Source organism: Phyllostomus discolor, chromosome Y (assembly GCF_004126475.2).
Source record: "Phyllostomus discolor isolate MPI-MPIP mPhyDis1 chromosome Y, mPhyDis1.pri.v3, whole genome shotgun sequence".
In the NCBI taxonomy this organism is placed as follows: domain Eukaryota; kingdom Metazoa; phylum Chordata; class Mammalia; order Chiroptera; family Phyllostomidae; genus Phyllostomus; species Phyllostomus discolor.
The window spans coordinates 811,031-832,208 of record NC_050199.1 but is presented as its reverse complement, the minus strand read 5'-3'; the positions used below and the strand labels follow the sequence as shown (position 1 = coordinate 832,208).

At 61.5% G+C, this 21,178-nt stretch overlaps 1 protein-coding gene across 2 annotated transcripts; it reads right to left on the bottom strand.

The window, feature by feature from the left end:
- Positions 1 to 8,711: 8,711 nt before the first annotated feature.
- Positions 8,712 to 16,600, bottom strand: AKAP17A (A-kinase anchoring protein 17A). 2 transcript variants are annotated; one of them, XM_028503744.2, is made up of 5 exons: positions 16,450 to 16,600; positions 14,164 to 14,941; positions 13,233 to 13,381; positions 11,085 to 11,325; positions 8,712 to 10,172 (listed from the first exon to the last, which is right to left on the bottom strand). In XM_028503744.2, the coding sequence occupies exons 2-5, from the start codon at positions 14,923 to 14,925 to the stop codon at positions 9,237 to 9,239; spliced, it is 2,088 nt and encodes a 695-aa protein (XP_028359545.1). In that variant the 5' UTR covers positions 14,926 to 14,941; positions 16,450 to 16,600; the 3' UTR covers positions 8,712 to 9,236. The 2 variants fall into 2 exon arrangements, with proteins under 2 accessions (XP_028359545.1, XP_035873110.1); XM_036017217.1 differs by having other exon boundaries at positions 14,164 to 15,066; positions 16,450 to 16,594.
- Between the last annotated feature and the right edge of the window lie 4,578 nt (positions 16,601 to 21,178).

The following is a 21,178-nucleotide window of genomic DNA, read 5'->3' as shown; positions in this document are numbered from 1 at the left end:
GTCCTTCCTGCCGCCACCTCTGGGGGGCGCCGGTGGCCCGAGGTGCAGGGAGCAGGGGTCGTCAGCAAGCTTGGGGGTGGCGGGCCGCGCGGGGCTGCAGCAGGAGGCTCTCGCGTGGGGCCCACCAGGGACACGAGACAGCCACCACGGAGAATCCCATGAGCTTTATGAGGGGGCTGCCAGGCAGGGCTTAGGGGGCCCCCGCCAGCTGCACAGCACCCTCCAACCACGGCTGACGTCATTCTTAAACGGCATTACTCCGTCTTTACCTTAATGCTTCCTTGCGTTTCCGCTTCATGAGACACGAGAGAGATGACCTACGTCAAAGTGAAAAGTCAGGGGGCCAGTAAAAAAACACCCCGGTTTGTGACAGGAGGTGGTTGCCAATGATCCCACCCCCGAATCCATTCTACGGAAACCCCCAAACCACGGTGAATCGGACTGAAAATGGGGGGCGGGGGGCCTGAACACACATTTGTCCAAAGAGGACAGGCAGACGGCCCGCAGACAATCACGCCACAATTTCGGAAAAGGAACTCTGATAAAAGTCACTCTCCATCAATACTGAAAACCCACCAGAAAGCAGGTACGCAGGGAACGGTCCCCAACATAAGAGAGGTTCCCGTTCTTTTCATTCGGTGATTTCCTTCCTCACTCAAGTATTTCTAAGGTCTGCGTGGTCGTGATGTCATTTATTTTTAGTTGAATGGGTTGAATTTAAAGTTTATCTAATCCATGGAATGATTGGGGTTTTCCATTCATCACTTTCACGATTTTACCATTTATTTGTTATTTTAGAAACGTGTTTCTTCTAAAAATGTATGTCATTGTTTGTTTTTTTTACTTTATTTTTTAATATATTTTATTGATGATGCTATTCCAGTTGTCCCATTTTCCCCCTTCAGTCCCCTCCACCCTGCACACCCCCTCCCACCCACATCCCCCCCTTTAGTTCATGTCCATGGGTCATAAGTTCTTTAGCTTCTACATTTCCCATCCTATTCCTGCCCCCCCTGTCTATTTTCTCCCTACCGTCTATGCTACTTATTCTCCGTACCTTTTCCCCCTCTCACCTCCTCCCACTCCCCTGTTGCTAAGCTAACCCTCCATGTGATCTTCATTTCTGTGGTTCAGTTCCTGTTCTAGTTGTTTGCTTAGTTTGTGTTTGTTTTTGTTTTCGGTGTGCTTGTTCATAATTGTGAGTTTGTTGTCATTTTACTATACATGATTTTTATCTTCTTTTTCTTAGATAAGTCCCTTTAACATGAAGAACTCGTTTAACTTGACCTTATCTGAGAAGCACTTTATCTGCCCTTCCATTCTGAATGAGAGCTTTGCTGGATAGAGCAATCTGGGATGTAGGTCCTTGCCTTTCATGACCTGGAATACTTCTTTCCAGCCCCTTCTTGCCTGCAAGGTCTCTTTTGAGAAATCAGCTGACAGCCTGATGGGAACTCCTTTGTAGGTTACTGTCTCCTTGTCTCTTGCTGCTTCTAGGATTCTCTCCTTCACTTTAATCTTGGCTAATGTAATTCTGATGTGCCTTGGTGTGTTTCTCCTTGGGTCAAAGCTCTTTGGGACTCTCTGAGCTTCCTGGACTTCCTGGAAATTCATTTCCTTTGTCAGATTGGGAAGTTCTCCTTCATTATTTGTTCAAATAACTTTTCCACTTGTTGCTCTTCCTCTTCTCCTTCTGGTACCCCTATAATTCTGATGTTGGAACGTTTAAAGATGTCCTGGAGGTTCCTAAGCCTCTCCTCATGTTTCTGAATTCTTGTTTCTTCATCCTGTTCTAGTTGAATGTTTCTTTCTTCCTTCTGGTCCACTCCATTGATCTGAGTCCCAGTTTCCTTCCCATCTCTGTTGGTTCCCTGTGCATTTTCCTTCATTTCAGTTAGTGTAGCCTTCATTTCTTCATCTAATTTGTGACCAAATGCAACCAATTCTGTGAGCATCCTGATCACCGGTGTTTTGAACTGTGCATCCAATAGGTTGGCTGTGTCTTCATTGCTTAGTCGTGTTTTTTCTGGAGCTTTCATGCGTTCGCTCATTTGGGTCATTTTTTTGGTCTCTGTGTGCCTGTTACGTACTGAGGGGCGGAGCCTTAGGCGTTCACCTGGGCGGGGCGACCCACGTTGCCGCGTTCTGACGTTGTACGTGGGGGAGGGTCCGAGAGGGAACAATGGCGCTTGCTCCCCTCTCTTCCGGATTTCAGTCCCTTCCCCCGCTTCCCACCAGCAAACTGGGCCCCTCTGGTGCTGGTTCCTGGGTGAGTGGGCTTGTGCACGCTCTAGGACCCTGTGGGTCTCTCCAACGGACTCTCCGGTGAGGCTGGGAGTCTCTCCCCAGGCCGCCTCAACCCCCGCCGGTGTTTTCCATCAGACGTCTGAGGCTGCATTTCCCTGCGGTGGGACCCCAGGTTGCCAGGTCTGTCTCGCTCCCCAGTTGTCCCTCCCGATTTATCTGCAAGAAAATGTGGGACCGCCTGCTCCGCCAGCCGCCGCCTCGCCGCAGGTCCTCTCCACCCAGCTGCCTGCCTCCGCCCTCCCACCACCGGCCTGGGTGAGTGTGTCTTCCTTCTCGCCTTGGTTCTCGGACTTCCGTCCAGCTTCGATGTTCCCTCAGTTGTGGTTGCTGTTTGTTTTTAAATCGTTGGCGTCGTCCTTTTGGCCGTGCGAGGCCGTGCGGTGTGTCTACGCCCTACGCCTACATCTTGGCCGGAAGTCCTGAAAAAGTCACGTCATTGTTTTCATAACGTATTTATTTTCTGAATTTCATGTCCTCTAATTAGTTGAGTTTGATGGGATTTCGTGTGCACGGGTCCTCCCTTGTCCCAACGCCGCGCAAGCCTCTGGCCCTTTGTGCTCTGGGGCGAGTTCTGTGGCTGCGTCGTTGTGCCCAAGGCCCCACGCCTGCCCACGCCTGCCCGTGGGTCTGCAATCCACTCTGTCCGTCCGTCTGGGGGCTCTGGGCCATGCCCACATCACCCTGGTCTGGGCAACGTCCCCATAAGTCCGCACCGAGCCCCCGGTCCCCACCACGCCACCCCGCACACCCAGCCGGTCCCTTGCCGGCACCACAAAGACACGTGCCTGGACTGAAGCGGGCTCTGAGGTTCTCTCCACGTCTCCCCGGGAGTCCGCCTGCAGGGACCCCCTGGAGCACCCACGCTGGGTCCCGCTGTGCCCCGCTGTGCCCCGTGGCTGCATGCCTCCCGCCCTCACCTCCAGCCATTCCGAGGTCCTGGATGCCGGGGCCAGGACCATGGCCTGCTCCTCAGAAGGCGGTGCCGGCTGTGGCTTTCCCCCTGAACACCCATGAGCCCCCCTGGATGCCAGCGTCTCCACTACGGCGTTGCTCTGGGGCGGGGGGTGTCCAGCCCATTCTCACCGGGGGCCCCATCAGCCTCAAGGTCGCCTTCCAGGGCCCGAATGTCATTTCAGCTCCTTAACCCTTCAGGGGTAGCTACCTGTACACAGAGCTAAAGTTATTTCAGCCCTTGGAAGGCGACTGTGAGGCAGATGGGGCCCCCGGTGAGAGTGAGTTTGATGCTCCTGCTTTAAGGTGTCACTGCTGGTGGGTGCGAACACGGTTGATTTTTCTCTCGTGGGTCTTTCTGGGTGAGCAAACTGATCTTTTGCTGCTGTCTTGTGGTTTCTACTTGAGGAATTAAAATGTGTGTGTGCGTGTGATTAAGACATCGTGGCCTCTCTTTCGCAATTCCGGGAGTGAGGAGGAGGAGGAGGAAACGCATTTGGGGTCAGTGGGTATGAAGGAAGTCGAAGGCATCTACTATATCTCTCGTGGTGACTCACACATCCGATTAGATTTCCGTGAGCCTGTTCTTGTTTCGGCTTGTCCTGCCTCCTTTTCCTTGCTCTGGGCTGAATCAGTCCCTCCCGGGAGGGGCCGTTGGCTTCCCCCCTGTTTCTGACACTGGGTTTGTGCACATGCAATGGCCCAGAGAGGGTGGCCGACTTTCCCCACCCGGGAGCCCACCAACAGCTCGAGACCCTACGTGTCTGCCCTGAGTCTGGGGACTGGCCACTTGCTTGGGGCTGGAGGGCAAGTCCAAAGGGTGAGCCCCCAACCCCCAAAGGGGTCTTGCTGTGAGGTCGAGTGGGTGACACATGCTCATCGGGGGGAGAGACATCGGGGGGAGACAGATGAGCTTGCGGGGAGTGTGGGCATCAGCAGAAGTTAAGAGGATTGTAGAACTTTCACACTATCTTACCGGGGGGTGAGGGGGCGGATGTGGCCACGGGCCACAGATGGCATTCACTTGATTAAATTGTCAGCAGCCTTTGTTAAGCCGGCCAACCCCCCCCCCTGAGCTGCGGGCTCCCTGCGGAATCTTCCCTTAAGAAGATGAGTTTGGTAATGAGATCCGAGCGATGGGAGGGCCAGGGACGCACTCCCTGGAGATTGTACCAGCCCGATGTCTGAGATTCAAGGTCGGTGCCTGGAGTCCCCCCTCCGCAGACATGGGGTCTCTTAACGACTTGATTGACTCTCAGAGCGGGGGAAACGGGGGGACAGGAACATCCATCAGTTGCCCCGCCTGGGATTGAATCCACACCTGCAGGCACGTGCCCTGACCGGGAACCGAACCCTCAACCTTTTGCATTGCAGGACGATGCCCAGAGTCTTGCAGCAAGGACGGGGTGCCACCGTGACAGACGAGACCTCCCGGGGGACCGTGTGTACAACAGACAAGAGCGGAGGAGCACCTGGCCGCTGCGTGTTTCTGGGGGGGGCGCACCCATGCCCTCCAGCTAGACTGTGGTGGTCATCGTCACACTGAATACACCAGGAAAAAAAAAATGGTGCTGAATTTTATTCACTTTACACGGGTGGATATTTGGGCATGTGGATTATATCTTCACAAGGCTGCTTTTTAAGGCCCCCCCCCCCTTTTTTTTTGGAGACTCGTGCTCAATCTAAAACAGAAAATGTAGAGATTTCTACTATAGACGCCAGCTTTCTGAGCATAGCCCCGCCCCACCAGGAAGGCTGTGGTTTTTAAGAAAAAATCATCTGTGGGACATTAGGAGGCATCACCCTGCAAGTGGCCTGCAGTCACCTCCCCACAGGCTCCCTCCCAAGGTCACGGCCTGGGGTTCTGTCTGTTCACCCGCCGGCCTGTTCCCTGGGGCCCCCACACCCGCACCCACAGGGTGAGAACTGAGGGACCCGCGTGGGAGGCCGGCAATGACACCCTGCCGTCTGAGACCAAGCGGGAGGGTGCTCGGTCAGCCAGGCCTGACCGGAGCAGGAACGGTCAGCCAGGTACAGGAGGTCACCGGGACGGAACGTGTCTCGGGCACAACCGGTGAGACAGGTATTATAGGCTAGGACCTCGCCCCCAGGTGAGCTGGGCACCCCTAGCAGATCCCTGGTCATGGGTTTAGGCCCCCCGACTGGAGAACAGCCCCCGAGGACCCCCGCCCGAGCCCTTGTTGAACCCCTCCCTCAAGCACGCTGCCCTCAGGACAGTGAGGTTCTGACCCGCGTCCAGCACTCTGAGCAGCAAAGCCTGGGGCTGCAGACCGTGGGGGCCGAGTTTCGGTCAAACTCGGGGTCACACTCAGGTTCTGTGTTTCAGCTCGAGGCGTAGAAAATCGAAGGACCAGACCCTGGTTGATGTCAGGACCACATGGTGATGTGACCAAATGGTATGATGATTGACCCACCCTGCCCCACCCCCTGCCCCGGTGCCGGCCAATCAGGAGGCACCACGCCCCTGGAAGGCCACACCTGGAGAGCGGACTGACATCCTACTGAGATCCTCCCCTGAGACTGCCCCTGCAATCCCCACCTTTGGAAACTGATAGACACCCTGGGACAAAGGACCCTGGGGTGGGGATGGGGGTGCGGGGGGCCTGCTCTCTCTCCCATGCCCGTAACTTTCTGTCTGCACGCCCTTCTTCCCTCAGGTGCGCTGTGTCTGTGGAGTGGGCCACGCCGGTCCCCCCTTCCTTCCCCCGGGAGCCTTATCTCCGCGTCTCTGTCTCCTGGGCCCCAAGGGGCCCTTCGTCTGCCTCTCACACCTGTGTCCCCGCTGCACGCAGCCCTGCTGGCCCCCTTCTCCCTCCGTGCCATCCCAGATAAGTGTCTGACGCCACCGTTCCGAGCTTTCGGGTCTCCGCTCGGGGAACCCAAGGACCGAGGTCACCCTGCACATCCGCCGGTCACAGCGCAAGACGCACGGTCCGCATCGGGCCCGGGGCCACCCTCCCGCGGTCCCCTTTGATTTCCGGACAAGTCCGTTCGTCCGTCTGTTGAACAGTGCCGGCCGAAGCTGGGATGACGCGTTTCTTGTCTTAGTGACTCAGAATGAGATCACTGTCACCCGGGAAGAGGGAGAGAGGCTCAGGATGACATGCTATCCGCGAGAGAAGACAGGGGTCGGTCTCCCAGCTCCTTAAGTCTGTGGGGCACATGCCCCCCGCCGGGTGGGGACCGTCGGTGGCAGCCACAGGCAGACACGATCGGCATTCACAGTCCCCTTGCACACCGCTGCCGCCACAGAGCGCAGGGACACATCGGCACACGGGCACAACTTCTGATCCCTTGCCCACGCGTTTTGAGTCCTGCGTGTTGCCGCTTCTCAGCCTCGGTCCGCTGCGGACCGCCGCTGGAGAGAACGAGAGCTTTTAGGAAATAAGCGAGAGGGTCCTCACGATACGGACAAGGCCACCCAAACTCACACGGGTGACGGTGTCTCGGGCCTGAGAAGTTGAGCCGGGGGGACCGGGGCCCCAGATGAGGAGCGTGGGCTGCTGGCTTGGCCCCCACGTACATCACCCCCTTTAACGCATGCCTCTCGCCGCCCCCCTCGGGGGCCTGACTTGCTTTCCGTCACGTGTGTGTGGCCCACGGAGACCGGACCGTCCGCCACAGCGGGCTCCTGTTTGTACCGCCCTCCCGTACGCGCCCACGGACCGCTGGAAAGACGGCGGGACGAGAATGAGCAAGGGTCGAGCCGGGCATCGCCCACGAGGGTGGAGTCAGCCCCGCATCAAGGTGGGAGAACCGTTAACTTGCATGCGCCTCCTAACCGCGCCAAAATCCGGAAGGGAACAATGACCAGGTTGCCAGGAGGAGCAGAGACGTGTCCACTGGGACGGGTGGAGAGGTCGCCACCCCGTTTGAGGAGTAACAGACGCCAGCAGGTAGGTCAGCAGGGGTGGGCCGGCCTGGACCGGCCCGCTCCCACTCCACCTTCCGAGGCTCTGCAGGGACAGCCCGGCAGAGCGGGGTTGCACGCCGATTCCCGAGTCTCTTCCACTGCGACAGCCACTCTCTGGGTTCGGGGTGTCCTGGACCCACGCCCCACGCATCCGGTGCGCCCCCACCGCCCAGGGCAGCAGGTCCGGGTGCACACCTCTGTACCGCAGCCCAGCTCCCCACCTGCGCTCTCGCTCCAAGGCAGCAACACCTCACGCCCGGCTCCCAGTGCGCCGGCTGGGTGGCTGGGGGGACCTGGCCTGTGCGTCGGGCTGCGCTGTGGCTGCCATGTCCCTCTCAAACCCCCGCCCCGCAGCGATTTCCTGCTGACCCGTGGACACGCCCCGTCCGTGCGTGCTGTAGGGACATCCCCCTGGATCCCTGCGCCCCTCCGTTCCAGGGGTCCCCGGACCCTGCAGAGACCCCCACGACCTCACAGACGCCCTAACGTCCCCACCGCAGGGCCGCTTGGCCTTCTGCGAGGTCCTGGATTTGCGCCGTCACCCCCTCCAGGGTGAGGGTGAGCGACCCCCGGCCCCGGCACACGCTCGGAGGTCAGTGCTGTGGGACGCGGGGAGCTTGCTGCGCCTGCGCGGGATTCCCGGGGGCGGTCGCCAATGGCCGGGCAGCCCAGCGCCCCTGGCACACACACCGCCGCGGCTGGTGGCGCAGGCAGAGCCGGGCCCGGGAGAGGAAGGTGAGTGGCCCCGGGCCCACCGCAGCTGTGAGGGGGCCGGGAGCTGGGGAGGCAGGGGCCCGCCGCGCCGTCTGCACCCTGAGGTCTGTGTTTCGGGGAAGGGGGACCATCACACCGTGGGGACCGAATGGGGGACCGCACGGCCCGCCACCTGGACTCTCTCGTGCCAGAAGGAAGCACTTCCCCATACTCGTCTCTAGTGGGCAGCGCCGCAGGCTTCACGCAGACTGCTGCGGTTGCTTCGCCGAGTGTCGCCGGGCGGCGCTGAGGACCCCGGGCACCCCTGCGGGGGTCTGCACCGGGCCCACCGACAGCGTCGCTGGGAATTGCCGGCGCTTCCTGCCGGTCCCAGACGCCCTGGAGGCGGCCGAGCTCAGCCGTGGAGCCCAGGGCGCCCCCGACGACAAACCACACAGGCACGGCGCCGCTTCACTGGAAAAGGTTTTATTTCACCATAAAAACGCCAACTGGAATCAACACCGTCTTCCCTAACGCAAACGAGACCGCCGCCTGGAAGGAGGTCTGCGCTGCCCGCGGAGAAGCGCCTCACTACAAAATTGAACAAGTGTGCGGCCTGAGACCGGTGGGAAACGTCTGGAATAAAAATAATGTAGCAAAATGGCTTTTTAAAAAAACCACGCACGCTGACCTCGACTAGACACCGACGCTGCTCCCCAGCGTTGCCTCCGCCCCGCCACGGCCCGCGCGCTGCGCCCCAAAGCTGCAAAGGCCCACCGGAGCTTCCGTCCTGCGCCACACTCCTTCCCCAGCCACGGCTTCCTCGGTCAAGGTCACTTGGTTCTTCGGGCGTCCCAGCCGCAGTGCTTCCCAGTCCGTGAAAGTCACAAAAAGGAAAATAAACAGGAGAAGAAGAAAAAAAAAAAAACCCAGCCGGGCAAGACTTCCCCGTCCTGCCCCGCGGGACCGTGGAGTCCCCACGCCGGCCACTCGTCCCCAGAGCCCGGGCACGCGCCTGCCGCGATGTGGGTGGCACAGGCTGCCGCCGGGCGGAACTGGGGCGCGGCGCCGCCCCGTGTGCGCGGCGGGCCGGCCAGTCCCTCCGCGGTCGTTCCGGCGTGTCTGCTGAGCGAGGACTGGCCACGTTAAAGCTACTGGTCAAAAGTCTTACGGGAAACTAAGGGCTAGTGACAGACGGCTCCACGGCGGTCCCCACGGCCGCCGGTCATCGAGGAAAGGGCTGTTGACGCGCTGCCCTCTGCCACGCGGAGGCTCCCGAGGCGGCGGGAAGAGGAGCCAGGACGCCCCGCGGGCCCCACGCTTCCGGGACGGCGGCAGGACACGCCCTGCACTACCTGTCCCAGGTGCTGCGGTGCCGGCCGGGGGAGCCGGAGCGAGACCTCTGGCCGTGGCGGTGGCGGCTGCGCTTCCTCCCGGAGCCACTGCGGCGGTCTCGGCTCTTCTCCCGGTGGCCCGAGCGGTCCCTGCTGGAAGACCTCCGGGACCGAGCGTGGGCGGGGCTCGCGCTGCGCTGGGGGCTGTCGCGCTGGTGCGAGCGCTTCTTGTGGGAGCGGCGTTCCTTCCGGCGGCCCCTGTCCTCCCGGCTGCCCGCCCGCCGCGGCCGGCTGTGCTCCCGCTGCTGCCTGTCCGCGCTGCCCGGGGCCCCGCCGGACCGGCCCCGGCTCCGGCTGGGCTCCCGGTTGCACTTGTCTTGCTCAGAACGGGTGTCCTTCCGCGGCGCGCTCTGCTCGCAGGCGGTGGGCACGCCCTTGGGGTGCTGGTTGTTGTCGGGGATGCAGGAGAGGACCGCCGGGCAGCGCTTCTCGGGGGAGGCGTCGTCGGGGGCGACCGGGCGAGAGGGCTGCCGGTCCCTGCACTGAGCATCCTCCGCCGCGTTCCCGTTCACGTTTCTGGGAGCGCACTCCGCCTCGGGCCGCGGCGGGGTCTCCTTGGGGGCGCTGGGGGCCGGCGGGGCCCCGAGGAGATGCGGGGAGGCTGCGCGCAGACAGCCGGCGGACACGGTCTGCAAGATGTCCAGCACGGGCTGCAGCAGGTCCGCGTGCGTGACGCCCAGGTCTTCCTGCGCCTGGGGGTCGTCCACCTTCTTGCTCAGCAGGATGCTCAGCAGGCGCTGGCGCAGCTGCCGCTCCTTCCGCTGCAGCCCCAGCGCGCGCTCCTTCTCCTCCTCCACGCGCCGCAGCTCCGCCTCCTGCAGCCGCCGCCGCTCCTCCAGCTGCTGCAGCCGCAGGGCCTGCTCCTTCTGCTCCTGCTCCTGCACCTTCACGGCCTGCGGGAGAGAGGCGCCGCCTGAGAGGGGCTCGGGGCCGCCGCACGCTCGGGCAGCTCTGGGCTCTCCAGGCGCCCCGTGGTCCCGGGTGCCGGACAGCGGCTCGGTGCCCATCCCGGCCACGCCCGGCGGTCATGCGTCCGTCCAAGGGGGGCACACACCCCGCGGCAAAGCCGCTCGCACGGCCCCAGGGCGGGCGTCGCGGGGGCGCCCCGGCCCCTGCGCGGCCACCGCGGCAGGGGGCCGAGGTGCCGGGCGGACGCAGGCTGCCAGGGACGTGCTGGGCCTGGCCGGGGTCAGTGTCTTCAATATTCACCATGAAACCAGACCTGAGCTGCCACAGTCTCAGCGCGCCTGCCATTGTCCTTCCCCGGGCCTTATCAACGCTGCAAGCAGACAACAGGTTATGGGGTCGCCCCGCGCCGCGCCGCACCACACGGGCGCGCGGCCGCCTGAGCGCAGGTCTGTCCGCGGCCCCGGCCCGGCTCACGGGAGTCACCGGGGAGGCCTGCAGGAGGCACGAGGAGGCTCTGGGGCCGGAGGGATCCTCCACTCGGCGGGGACGAGACCCGGCACACCACGTTGGTGGAGCGGGGACGCGGCCAGCGCGGCTCTGCGGGGCGCCCTGCTTCCCCCGGGGACCGGCTCGGCCCTCGTCCCCCTGCCCTGGGCGCCTAGCCTGGCGACCTGACCCGGCCTGGCCAGCATGTCCCGGCGGGAGGAGGGCCGCCCCCGACCGCCCGGCCAGCACCAGGGAGGTGACGCTCGGGCGCAGCCGTCCCTGCTCCCGGAGCCTGACGTCTAGGACGACGCAAGGGCCCCACGCACTCCGGACGGCGGGGCAGGCCGCCCTCCGTGGGAAGCCCACTCCTTCTGGCTCTGGCCGCGGCGAGCCGAGGCCGGCCCGGGTACCTTGGCGCGGCTCAGCAGCTCCGCGATGAGCCGGATGGACTGCAGGTTGCGCTGGGCCAGCAGCAGCTTGCGCTCCTCCAGCTTGATCTTCTCCTGCAGCTTCTTCTGCTCCTCCGCCTGCAGCTTCTCCAGCTTCTTCTGGCTGCGGCGGAGCTCGCGGTCCCGCTGCTTCTGCTCCCTCTTGCGCAGCTTCTCCTCCCTCTTGCGCTCCCTCTCCAGCTCCTCCAGCTCCTTCTGCTTCCTGTGCAGGCACACGGCCCGTCAGGCGGACGCCGGGGGCACTCCGCACCGACCGGGCGGGCGGGCAGTGGGTGCTAGGAAGGGGTTCCCCCCACGGACCACTTCCAACTCCTCACCCCCACCCCGTCGCTTCCGGAACCCCAGGCAGATGCCAGAGCGGCTCCCCGCGGGGGCAGTCCCCCACCTGGGGCTCTGAGTCCCCCACCTGGGGCCGAGAGAAGGTGTGGAACCTGACCGAGAAGGTGTGGAACCTGACCGTGCCCGGCCACAAGGAACGTTCTGGCAGCACTGCACCAGGGAGGAGGTGCGGCCCAGAGCGTCAGGTGCGCACCACCTCTCCTGCACCCCAGTCCGGAGAAAGCAAGCCCACCCTGACAGACAGCCCAGGACGGCCGGCTGCTCGCGGTTGCTGGAGGGTCCCGGAAACGTGTGTCCCCTCACCGGCAGTCGTGACTACCATCACCAGGGAGTCCGGAGCACCCGGTCATGTCTACGGGGCGCCCTCTCCCCCGCACCCCTGGGCTGCGAGGTCCTTCAAACCACCGAGGGGCATGGCTGGCAAAGGCAGACGTGCTCCGGAAGGACCAGCACGGCTGAGACCCAGAGCGACGCCCCGAAGCGGGCAGAGCATGGGGTGCGGGCGCTGGGGCCCAGGCCAGCTGCGGACCAGGAACGAGTCTGGCAGAGCCCCAAGGGCCGCGCCCCAGCCCTCGCTGACTCGGAACCGCCCAGACTCGCTCACCTGTGACGCAGCAGACACACACACACACGCAAACACACACAGGCCCTGGCCGAGACAGGGCGCAGGGCACTGGCACACCTCAGTCCCACCCCCACCCCAGCTGGCGCCTCAGACAGGGTCCCCCCCACCGCCGCACACCCGGAACCCTCCGTCCTCAGCCCTGCGCCCCAGACAGCCTGCACTCGTCCTCCAGGGCCGCAGCCTGACCCAGGCTGACCCCACCCCCCACCGTGAGGATCAGGAAGTGCCTTGCTGAGCCCCCCCACCGCTGCGGCGTTCTGAAACTCGGCCAGCCGGGGAGACGAGCAGCCCCGTCTGTGGGTCACCGGTGATGCGGGGACGGGAGCCCACCGCAGACACAGGCTGGGGCGGGTCTGCGCCCACGGGGACCCACAGCCGGGCCCCGGGGGGGAAGAGGGAAACGGCTCGGTGCAGACACACCCCGGCAGCCGCTCCGCTGACCTGGGCGAGGGCGGGAGGGAAGGCAGGGCCCTCTACGTGGGGGAGGCAGCCTTACGCCAGCTCCGAGGACAGACTGACTGAGGGACGATGGGGAACCCCGGTGGCCGCACGCCTGGGTCTGAGCCTGAGCCGCAGCAAAGCCGGTGCAGACACACCCACGCGCACACACGTGAACACACCGGACCTCCACAGCACGGGGGCAGGGACGGGACACGCACAAGTGCCCCGCCCCCCCCGCCCCCTGTTTCCCAAACGGGAGAACAGGGCGCCAGTTCAACTGCTTTCAGGACGGACAAACACGTAACCCTGGGACAACTGCGACCCGAGTCAGCCTCCTGCCGTCGTGGCGGCGCGAAGGAGAGGCGGGCACCCTGAGGGCCTCTGCCCCGTGGCGGACGCTGTGACACTGGGGCGGCGCCTTCAGCTCTCCCCCCGGTTCCGTCCTCACAGCTTCACCCGCGCATGGCTCACCCCACAGCCGGACACACGGGGGTGCATGGGGGAAGGGCCTGCCCAGGCCTCTGTGGGACTGAGCCTCGGGGTGCGACCAGGGCCAGCACCTGGCGCCCCGTTCCCAGCAGGCGCGGCACGGGAGAGCACACGCATGCACACGGACACACGCTGAAATGTGTACCTGTACAAAGGCACACACACAGGTGCAGACACACAAGGGTGCACACGGGAGCTCAATCACACACACCCACCTCTCCTCGGCCCTCTGCCGCTCCTCGGCCTCCTTCTCCCGCCGCTTCTGCTCCTCCCGCTGCTGCTCCAGCTCCTGCAGCTTCTGTCGCTCCAGCTGCCGCTTCTTGATGGAGGCGTCGCTCAGGTGCTTGGTGGAGTCGAAAGACACCTTTGGAAGGGAACGCAGCGCCAAGTAGAGAGACCCACCGCGCTGCTCGCTCTCCAGCGCAGGGGCCGGCGCCCACCATGGGAGCCACCGAGCCCCTCGGACGGCCAGGGCTGGGGGGCGCTCTGCCCCCGGGAGCCCCCCAACCCAGGGCTGGGGCGGGGATCTCGCAGTGTCTGCATGCGGACTGAGCCCCCCGCCCCCGTGGGGTCCTCGTTCCACCAGGGAGGACCAACTCCCCCTGCGACCCTGACCTGCCTTCACACGAAGTGCAACCAAGAAAACGGCCCCTTTCACAAGACCACTTTCCCTTCCTGCTCCCGGGGCCCCCGCCAACCCCCCCCCACCGTGGCCAGCACCCAGAAGCCACAGGGCCCGGGCCTCCGCTAGCAGGGTGCCAGCTGCCTCCCCGCCGCCAAAGCCGGAGTCCCCTGCAAGGCTGCTGTCCTTATCTCCTCGAAGGAACACGCAGGACAGAGTCAACACAGAGGAAGGAAGCACCCCGCCCTCCTATAAAGCGGGGTGGCGGGGGGGGGTCAGAGGCACCAATCTGTCCGAACTCCGCAGCTCCGAGTCCTTGCAGACGACCCTACACCATGTTCAAGGGCGAGGCCAGGCACATTTACCTATGCTCTCGGACTCTGTGCCGCCCACGGGGGCTGCTCGCCCGTGTCTGCACCCGAAACACTCCCGACCACAGGTGTGTCATGGTGCCTGCCCCCCCGCACCCCCCCCCCCGACAGGCCGGAGCACGGCCAGCACTCCGAGAGGAGGCCCGGGCTCACCTTGATGTTGCAGGCCACGGCCTTGCCGTCCTCGCCCTTGTGCATGAGCTTCATGCCGCGCAGGGCGCTCATGGCCTGGATGAAGCCGGCGTACTCGCAGTACTGCACGTAGGCCTCGAAGTTCAGGTGGCCCCCGAAGCTGAAGGTGTGGAAGTTGCGGCCGGTCATCTCCTCGCGGTAGGGGTCCAGCATGGGGATGTCCACGTTGCGGATGGCCCCGAACTTCTCGAACACCCGCACCAGCACCTCCTCGCTGGGCTTCTCGGAGCCCGAGTCCTTGAGGGCGAACCACTTGCAGGGCAGCCCCTCCAGGTGCACGGTGTCGGGACGCTCGCCGGGCAGCGTCTCGTTCATGTCCTTGGCGTCACGGAAGAAGGAGTCCCAGTCGTGCCGGCTGGGGAAGTCGACCTTGAACTCGGCGGCGCGCACCTTGAGGATGTCGGAGAAGCCGCTGAGCTTGATGGTCTTGCCGTCCAGGCAGGCCAGGAAAGACTTGACCAGGCTCTTGTTCTCCACCTCGCCCTCGAAGCGGATGAAGTCCATGGTGCTCTTGGAGATGCGCAGCGTGGAGAACTGGTGGCTGTGCACCATGCCCTTCAGCCGCTCCATCACCTCCCAGTTGGAGATGGACTTCCCCGGCTGCTTCAGCTGCGGCAGCGCCACGCTGATGCTCATCTTGGTGATGGGCTTCAGGTAGAGCCCGTACAGGGGGCACAGGTCCACCGCCTCCGACGTGTCGTGCACGATGGTAGCCGATGCCATCGCCGGGACCGGGGGCCTGGAACGCACACCGCGGGCGGTCAGCTCCTGAGGCCCAGGGAGGGGACGCGAGACCGCCTACCGCTCCGCCCTCCCCACCCTCCCCACCCCAGGCGGCTGGCGGATTTAAGTCATCAGGTTACACTGAAAGGAGAAAGGACGGGATGGACAGAAACTTTTAAGAACAGGTCAGCACCCGAGCCACTGTCAGCGCCGACCTGCTCGGGGCACCCTGGGCCAGCTCCCCACCCTCCCGGCAGCAGCTGGGGGAGGCAGACGAGAGCCTGCCCAGCTCCCCGAAGGGTGCAGGCGACTGGCTGGGGAAGGCGCACAGCTCAGCTCCAAGAACCGGGGAGGGTCTCGGAGGAGGCGACCTGGCATGGGCGTCGGTGAAGCAGGAAGTTCTGTGCTGGCAGAACGATCCCTCTCGTTGCCCAAGTTAAAGGTGAAAGGGACACAGCCTCTTGCCAGCTCAGGGCTGGGAGTGACCTGTGGCCTCTTCCTCCCCCACCTTCTCCGGGCAAGTCTCCCCTACTGGTCGAACAAGTCCGCGGAGAGCCGGGCTCCAGCCAGGAGCTGACACCAGACACCCACGCCATGCAGGTGGCCTGTCCAGCCACCCGCCCACCAGCTCTGCTCCTGCTCACCCACCAGCCCAGCTGGGGCAGTTCCAGAGGCACAAGCCCGGGAGGGCCCAGCCAGCGGGCAGAGCCCCAAAGCAGAAGGGTCTGGGCACCCCCAGGACACTGGGGAACAGACAGCCGCACCCCGTTTCCCAGGCAGGGCCCTGCCCCCATCCCCAGGCCAGCCCCAGTCCCCGGTGGTGGGCGGCATCTCCAAGGCCTCCACCCCCTCCACTCGCCTGGGGAGCAGCCTGCCTCCCCCAAGGGCTCCCTATCATTTGGGTGCCCCCGACAACCCCCTGGGACCCTTGCTGCTCCGGCTTCCCCAGCCCCCTGTGGTCCTGCCTTTTCAGGCAGAGCCCCCCCAACTTCCGCTAACCCCAGAGCAGCGAACTCCCCACGACCCGCGGTGTCCACGGCAACCCGCAGGCCCAGGCCCGCACCCCGCCAGCGCCAAACCCAACCCCGGGTTACTCCCGCCCACGGTTACGTCCTGACCCTCAAGGACCAGCGAACCCCGGTCCCCTGGACTCTGGCTCCCCGACTGCCCAGTATCCCCTGCCCCCACACCAGGACCCCGGGGACCCCCGCCCCCAAACACCCCCAGCGCCCAGGATGCCCCGGGCCCGTAGGCCACCGTGACCCCGCCCGCCCGCAGACAACTGACGACCCCCCCCCCTCCGAAGACCACCGCCCCACAATACCCGGGGTCCCCCGGGCCCCCAGTCACCCAGTACGGCCGGCCGCTCGAGGACGCCAACCGCCCGCAGACCTCGGCCCCGGCCCCCCGCCCCCCCCCGCCCGCGGTCAGTCCCCGCCGCCGAGCCCCCTTCCGGCCCGTCGCAGACCGCGGCTCCCGATCCCGGCCGCCTCGCACGGGAAGGCGGTTGCGGGCGGCGCTCACCGCCGCGGGGCTCCGCCTGCGTCCCCAGCCGCCGCCGCCCTGGTCCCAGCGCGCCGCGGTCAGCCGACGACCCCGGCAGCAGCGGCCTGTCGCCTCGGAGCCGCCACCGTCCGCCGGAAGCGCCCCCGACGCCGACCGCTCTTGTGACGCACGTCCGTTTCCGGCTCTCGGGCCGGCGGAAGCGGACGCGCGGCGGCCCCAGGCTTCGCCGCCAGGCCCTGGCCCCGCCCCCGAGGCGGGACTTCCGGGGGCTCGGGGGTTGAGGCCGAGCGGCCCTGGGCTCTGCACTGCGCGTGCGCGAGGCCGCCCCGCCCCGGCGCCGCACCTGCGGGCCGGAGTGGGCGGGCGTCTGCCTTAACCTCGGGAGGAATGGGGCCCTGGTGTTGTTCCCCCCCAAATTATCGTGATAATCATAGCAGTGTGCATTAACTACACATTATTGATTATCCAGCCGTGCACGGACTAGTTATTTCACTTATTGCATTATGCATATTGAATAATTATCCATTGTGCCATTTAATTTTAAATTATTATCTCATCAAGCGTGCATTATTGAATTACTTTTTTTAGCATGTATCTTGATTGCCTACCTGAGACACTTCCCTCCAGGTGACACGATGCCCTTACGTGATATACATATGTAATATGATACAGGCTATGGTAATATTCTAAGTGTTTCATGTTGTCATATTCTTTATACGGCTCGTTGTTAAGAACGTGAAATTTAAAGATGAGTAGGCTACATTTGATATAGGATGTTTAGTATGGATTTATGCATCCGGATAGTGTCTTTTTATGTGATAATATATTCTTTTTTTTTAAAGATTTTATTTATTTATTTTTAGAGAGGGAAGGGAGGGAGATAGAGAGAGAGAGAGAAACATCAGTGTGCGGTTGCTGGGGGTTATGGCCTGCAACCCAGGCATGGGCCCTGGCTGGGAATCGAACCTGGGGCACTTTGGTTCCCAGCCTGCACTCAATCCACTGAGCTACGCCAGCCAGGGCTGATAATATATTCTTCTATGATCACACTGTTGGATTATGAATGAGTCAATTTCCATGTATTCAGCTTCCCCATTGTGCCAGACCCTGCCACAGAAATGGCCCCCCACATATGTCACAGGAGCCCCCCAACTGAAGACAGACTTGGGAATCGAGGTTGGGGTGCCCTCCACCCACCTGTTAGCATCAGGGGGACCAGGGTGGGTACGGGGGGGAACCCCATGTCAAGTGGCCTTTCACACAGAAAGGGGCTCCTGGGGGATTTCTGGGTGTGTGACCTGGGTGCCTCTCTAGTCCCGTGACCTTGACCTCGAGCTTGATGTCCACCTGACAAGGAGGAAACAGAGGCTCCTGGGTTCCCCAGGAAGGGGGCCCCAGCCTTAGAACCCCGGAGAAGGCTTCCTAGCAGGGCCAGCATCTTCACTGTCCTCTTCCCTCCTGTCCTTGGAAACACAGAGATGCTTGCTGTTCCCTGCACAGCCACTGTCCCCAAGACAGCCTTGCCCACGGATGGCCCCTTGCTTCCCTGGGGCCCTGTTAAATTTGGAAGCCGCACTCTCTGAGGACTCTCCAAAGCAAAGGAAGGAATGGGGAATTTATGATTTACTCCTTGGGAGCCAGCCAGCCCAAGAGACGACATGATTGGGGAAATACTGGAGGGAAAAGCCTGTGAAAGTTTCGAGCAAGATACGTCTCCTCTGGGGGCACCTCCAAGTGGAAAAAGAAAATTTCCTGTTACGTGAACCATCGCCCTGGGTCCTGCTGTGATGTGGGCATGAGTGTACAAACCACACTCGCTGAGCGTGAGCAGGGACTGGGAACATGACTGCAGATCCCTTCCAGGATTTTATGGTGAAGGTCAAAGAATCTGTTGCAATCACAACTCCCTCATCAGTTGTCGGAAGGGAAGATGCCTCTGGGTGGGCCTGGCCTAACCAGGTGTCGGAGTCAGAGCGGAAACGTGAGGTTTGAAGCAGCAGAAAACAAAACAAAACACGGCAATCACACACACACACACACACACACACACACACAAATGTGGTTGCCTTGACACAGCCAGACGCCTTGTACAGAAAAATGACCTTTAAATTTAACCTTAATCTTAACCTCAGATCACATGCTAAACCTAATGCTAACCAGACAGGGTCATAAACCTAATACTAATCTCAACGCTTCTCAAAACTCAACCCTAAGCCTCCTGCTCACCCTAAGCCTAACAGTAATTTTTTACCTCAACCCAGATACGAACCCTAAATGCAACCCGTGTGTCCACTCATCCACCCATCCATCCATCCACCCACCCACCCATCCATCCATCATCCAATCATTCATCCATCCATCATACATGCATGCATCCATCCATCCATGTGTCTGTCCATTTATCTAGCCACCAACCCACCCCTCTGGGCACCAATATATCCGGTCACCCCTCCATCTGTCCACTCATCCGCCGGTCCCTCCACTCATCCACCCACCGCCCACCTCCACCCACCACAGACACACGGACCTCCTAAGCCACGATTGAAAACACCTCCCTTCCACCAGGGGGCGCGCCCCGCACCCTAATCCACCCTGGAAGGAGGGTGGAAGCCAAAGACGCCTTGAGACTCTGGATGCACCCATCACCTCCCGCCAGCAAAGACCCGGGCCCAGGGGTTCCCCGTGTGCATCACCCTAGTGAAGAAAACGGCTGTTGGCAGCTCATGGTGTTATTAGGCGATTCTTTTTTAAAGTCTATGTTATTGACGATGCTATCACAGTTGTCCCTCCTTTTCCCCTTCTGCTCCTTTCCGCCGGGTACCCCCCTTCCCTTCGGCAGTCCCTCCCCCCTTAATTCACATCCATGGGTTGTGGGTGTAAGTTCTTTGGCTTCTCCATTTCCCATACTATTCTTAATGCCCCTCTGTCTATTTTGTACCTGCCATTTATGCTTCTTATTCCCTGTACCTTTTTCCCCCCAATCTCCCCCTCCCCCTCCTTGCTGATAACCCTCCATGTGATCTCCATTTCTGTGGTTCTCTTCCTGGTTGTTAGCTTAGTTGGTTTTTATTTTTCTGTTGGATTTTTTTTTTAAGTTTGGTTGTTGATAGTTGTCATTTTACTGTCCGTATTTCTTATCTTCTTCTTTTTCTTGAATAAGTCCCTTTAACGTTTCATATAATAAGGGCTTGGTGATGATGAACTCCTTGAACTTGACCTCATCTGAGAAGCACTTTATCTGCCCTTCCATTCTAAATGACAGCTTTGCTGGATAGAGCAATCTTGGATGGAGGTCCTTGCCTTTCATGACTTGGAATACTTCTTTCCAGCCCCTTCTTGCCTGCAAGGTCTCTTTTGAGAAATCAGCTGATAGTCTAATGGGCAGTCCTTTGTAGGTAACTGTCTCCTTATCTCTTGCTGCTTTTAAGATGCTGTCCTTTTATTTAACCTTTGGCATTTTAATTACGATGTCTCTTGGTGAGTTCCTCCTTGGATCCAACTCCTTTGGGTCTCTCTATGCTTCCTGGACTTGCTTGTCGATTTCCTTGGCCAGATGAGGCAACTCTTTACTTATCCCAAAACGTCACGCAACCATGCCTGCCGCGTTCTGGGCAGCACGGTAAAAAGGAGAAAGCATGATGTGGTCTTTGAAGCAGTTGCACCAGGCACTGGGGACAGTGCCGGAGCTAAACTCTTATCTCCACTGGAGCCCGGTGTGTTAATGAACCTGATTTTCAAGTGGGTTCGACGTGACCTACTGCAGTAACTACCCTGCTTCCTGTGCGCACTTTCTGGTGGACTCCCCCCTCCCACGGCTGGCGATCCAGTCGATGGGTTTTCCTCACAGATGCACAGAGGGATATGTGCCCGTTGCATTTCACAGGTGCGTGTCTATAGATAATACATTTGTGTGTGTGTGTGGGGGGGTGACCGTAGAATAAAAACCTAGAAGTTATGTGAAGGGCGTTTGCTGAGATGCCGGGGGTCTGGTGGGGGCGTACCATGACCTTGAAGTCCAGGCTCTGGCCTCAAAGTGAGGTCGATGGCATGAGATCCAACAGGATAACAGAAAGGGGCAGGGACAGTTTGGGGCAGGGGGAGGCAGATGGCTCCTATCGGGCTGACACTGGCTTGCAGGTGCCTGCTGCCCAGTGAGGTCGGGAGCCCCAGGTGAGTCCAGAAGCAGAAGAGAAGGTGACAGGGCACCCAAGCAGAAGGGAAGGTGACGGGGCACCCACCGTCCCGGGGCAGAAAGAGGAGAGACTGTGGGCAGTCCATCAACCCACTGTGTTCTTTCCCAATTCATCGATCCATTCATCCAGCCCGTCATCCATGAATCCAGCCACCCGCCAGTTTATCTGTTCAGCCCTGCGTGCATCTACCCTCAGTTCAGTTTTCCACCCATCCAATCGTCTTCCTCTTCATCCATCCATCCATCCACTCATCCATCCACCCACCCACCTATCTACCCATCCACGCATCATCCATCCACCCACTCACTCATATACCCACCCACCCATCCACCCATCCTCCCATCTCTACCCATCCATCCATCCATCCATCCACCTACCAATTTATCTTTTCATCCCTGCATGCATCTAGCCATCAGTTCAATTATCCATCCATCCATTCATCTCCCCGTTCTGCCATCCACCCACCCATCCATTCATCCATCCACTCATCCACCCATCCATGTACCCACGCATCCACCCATTCTTCTATCCACTCATGCATCCATCCATCCACC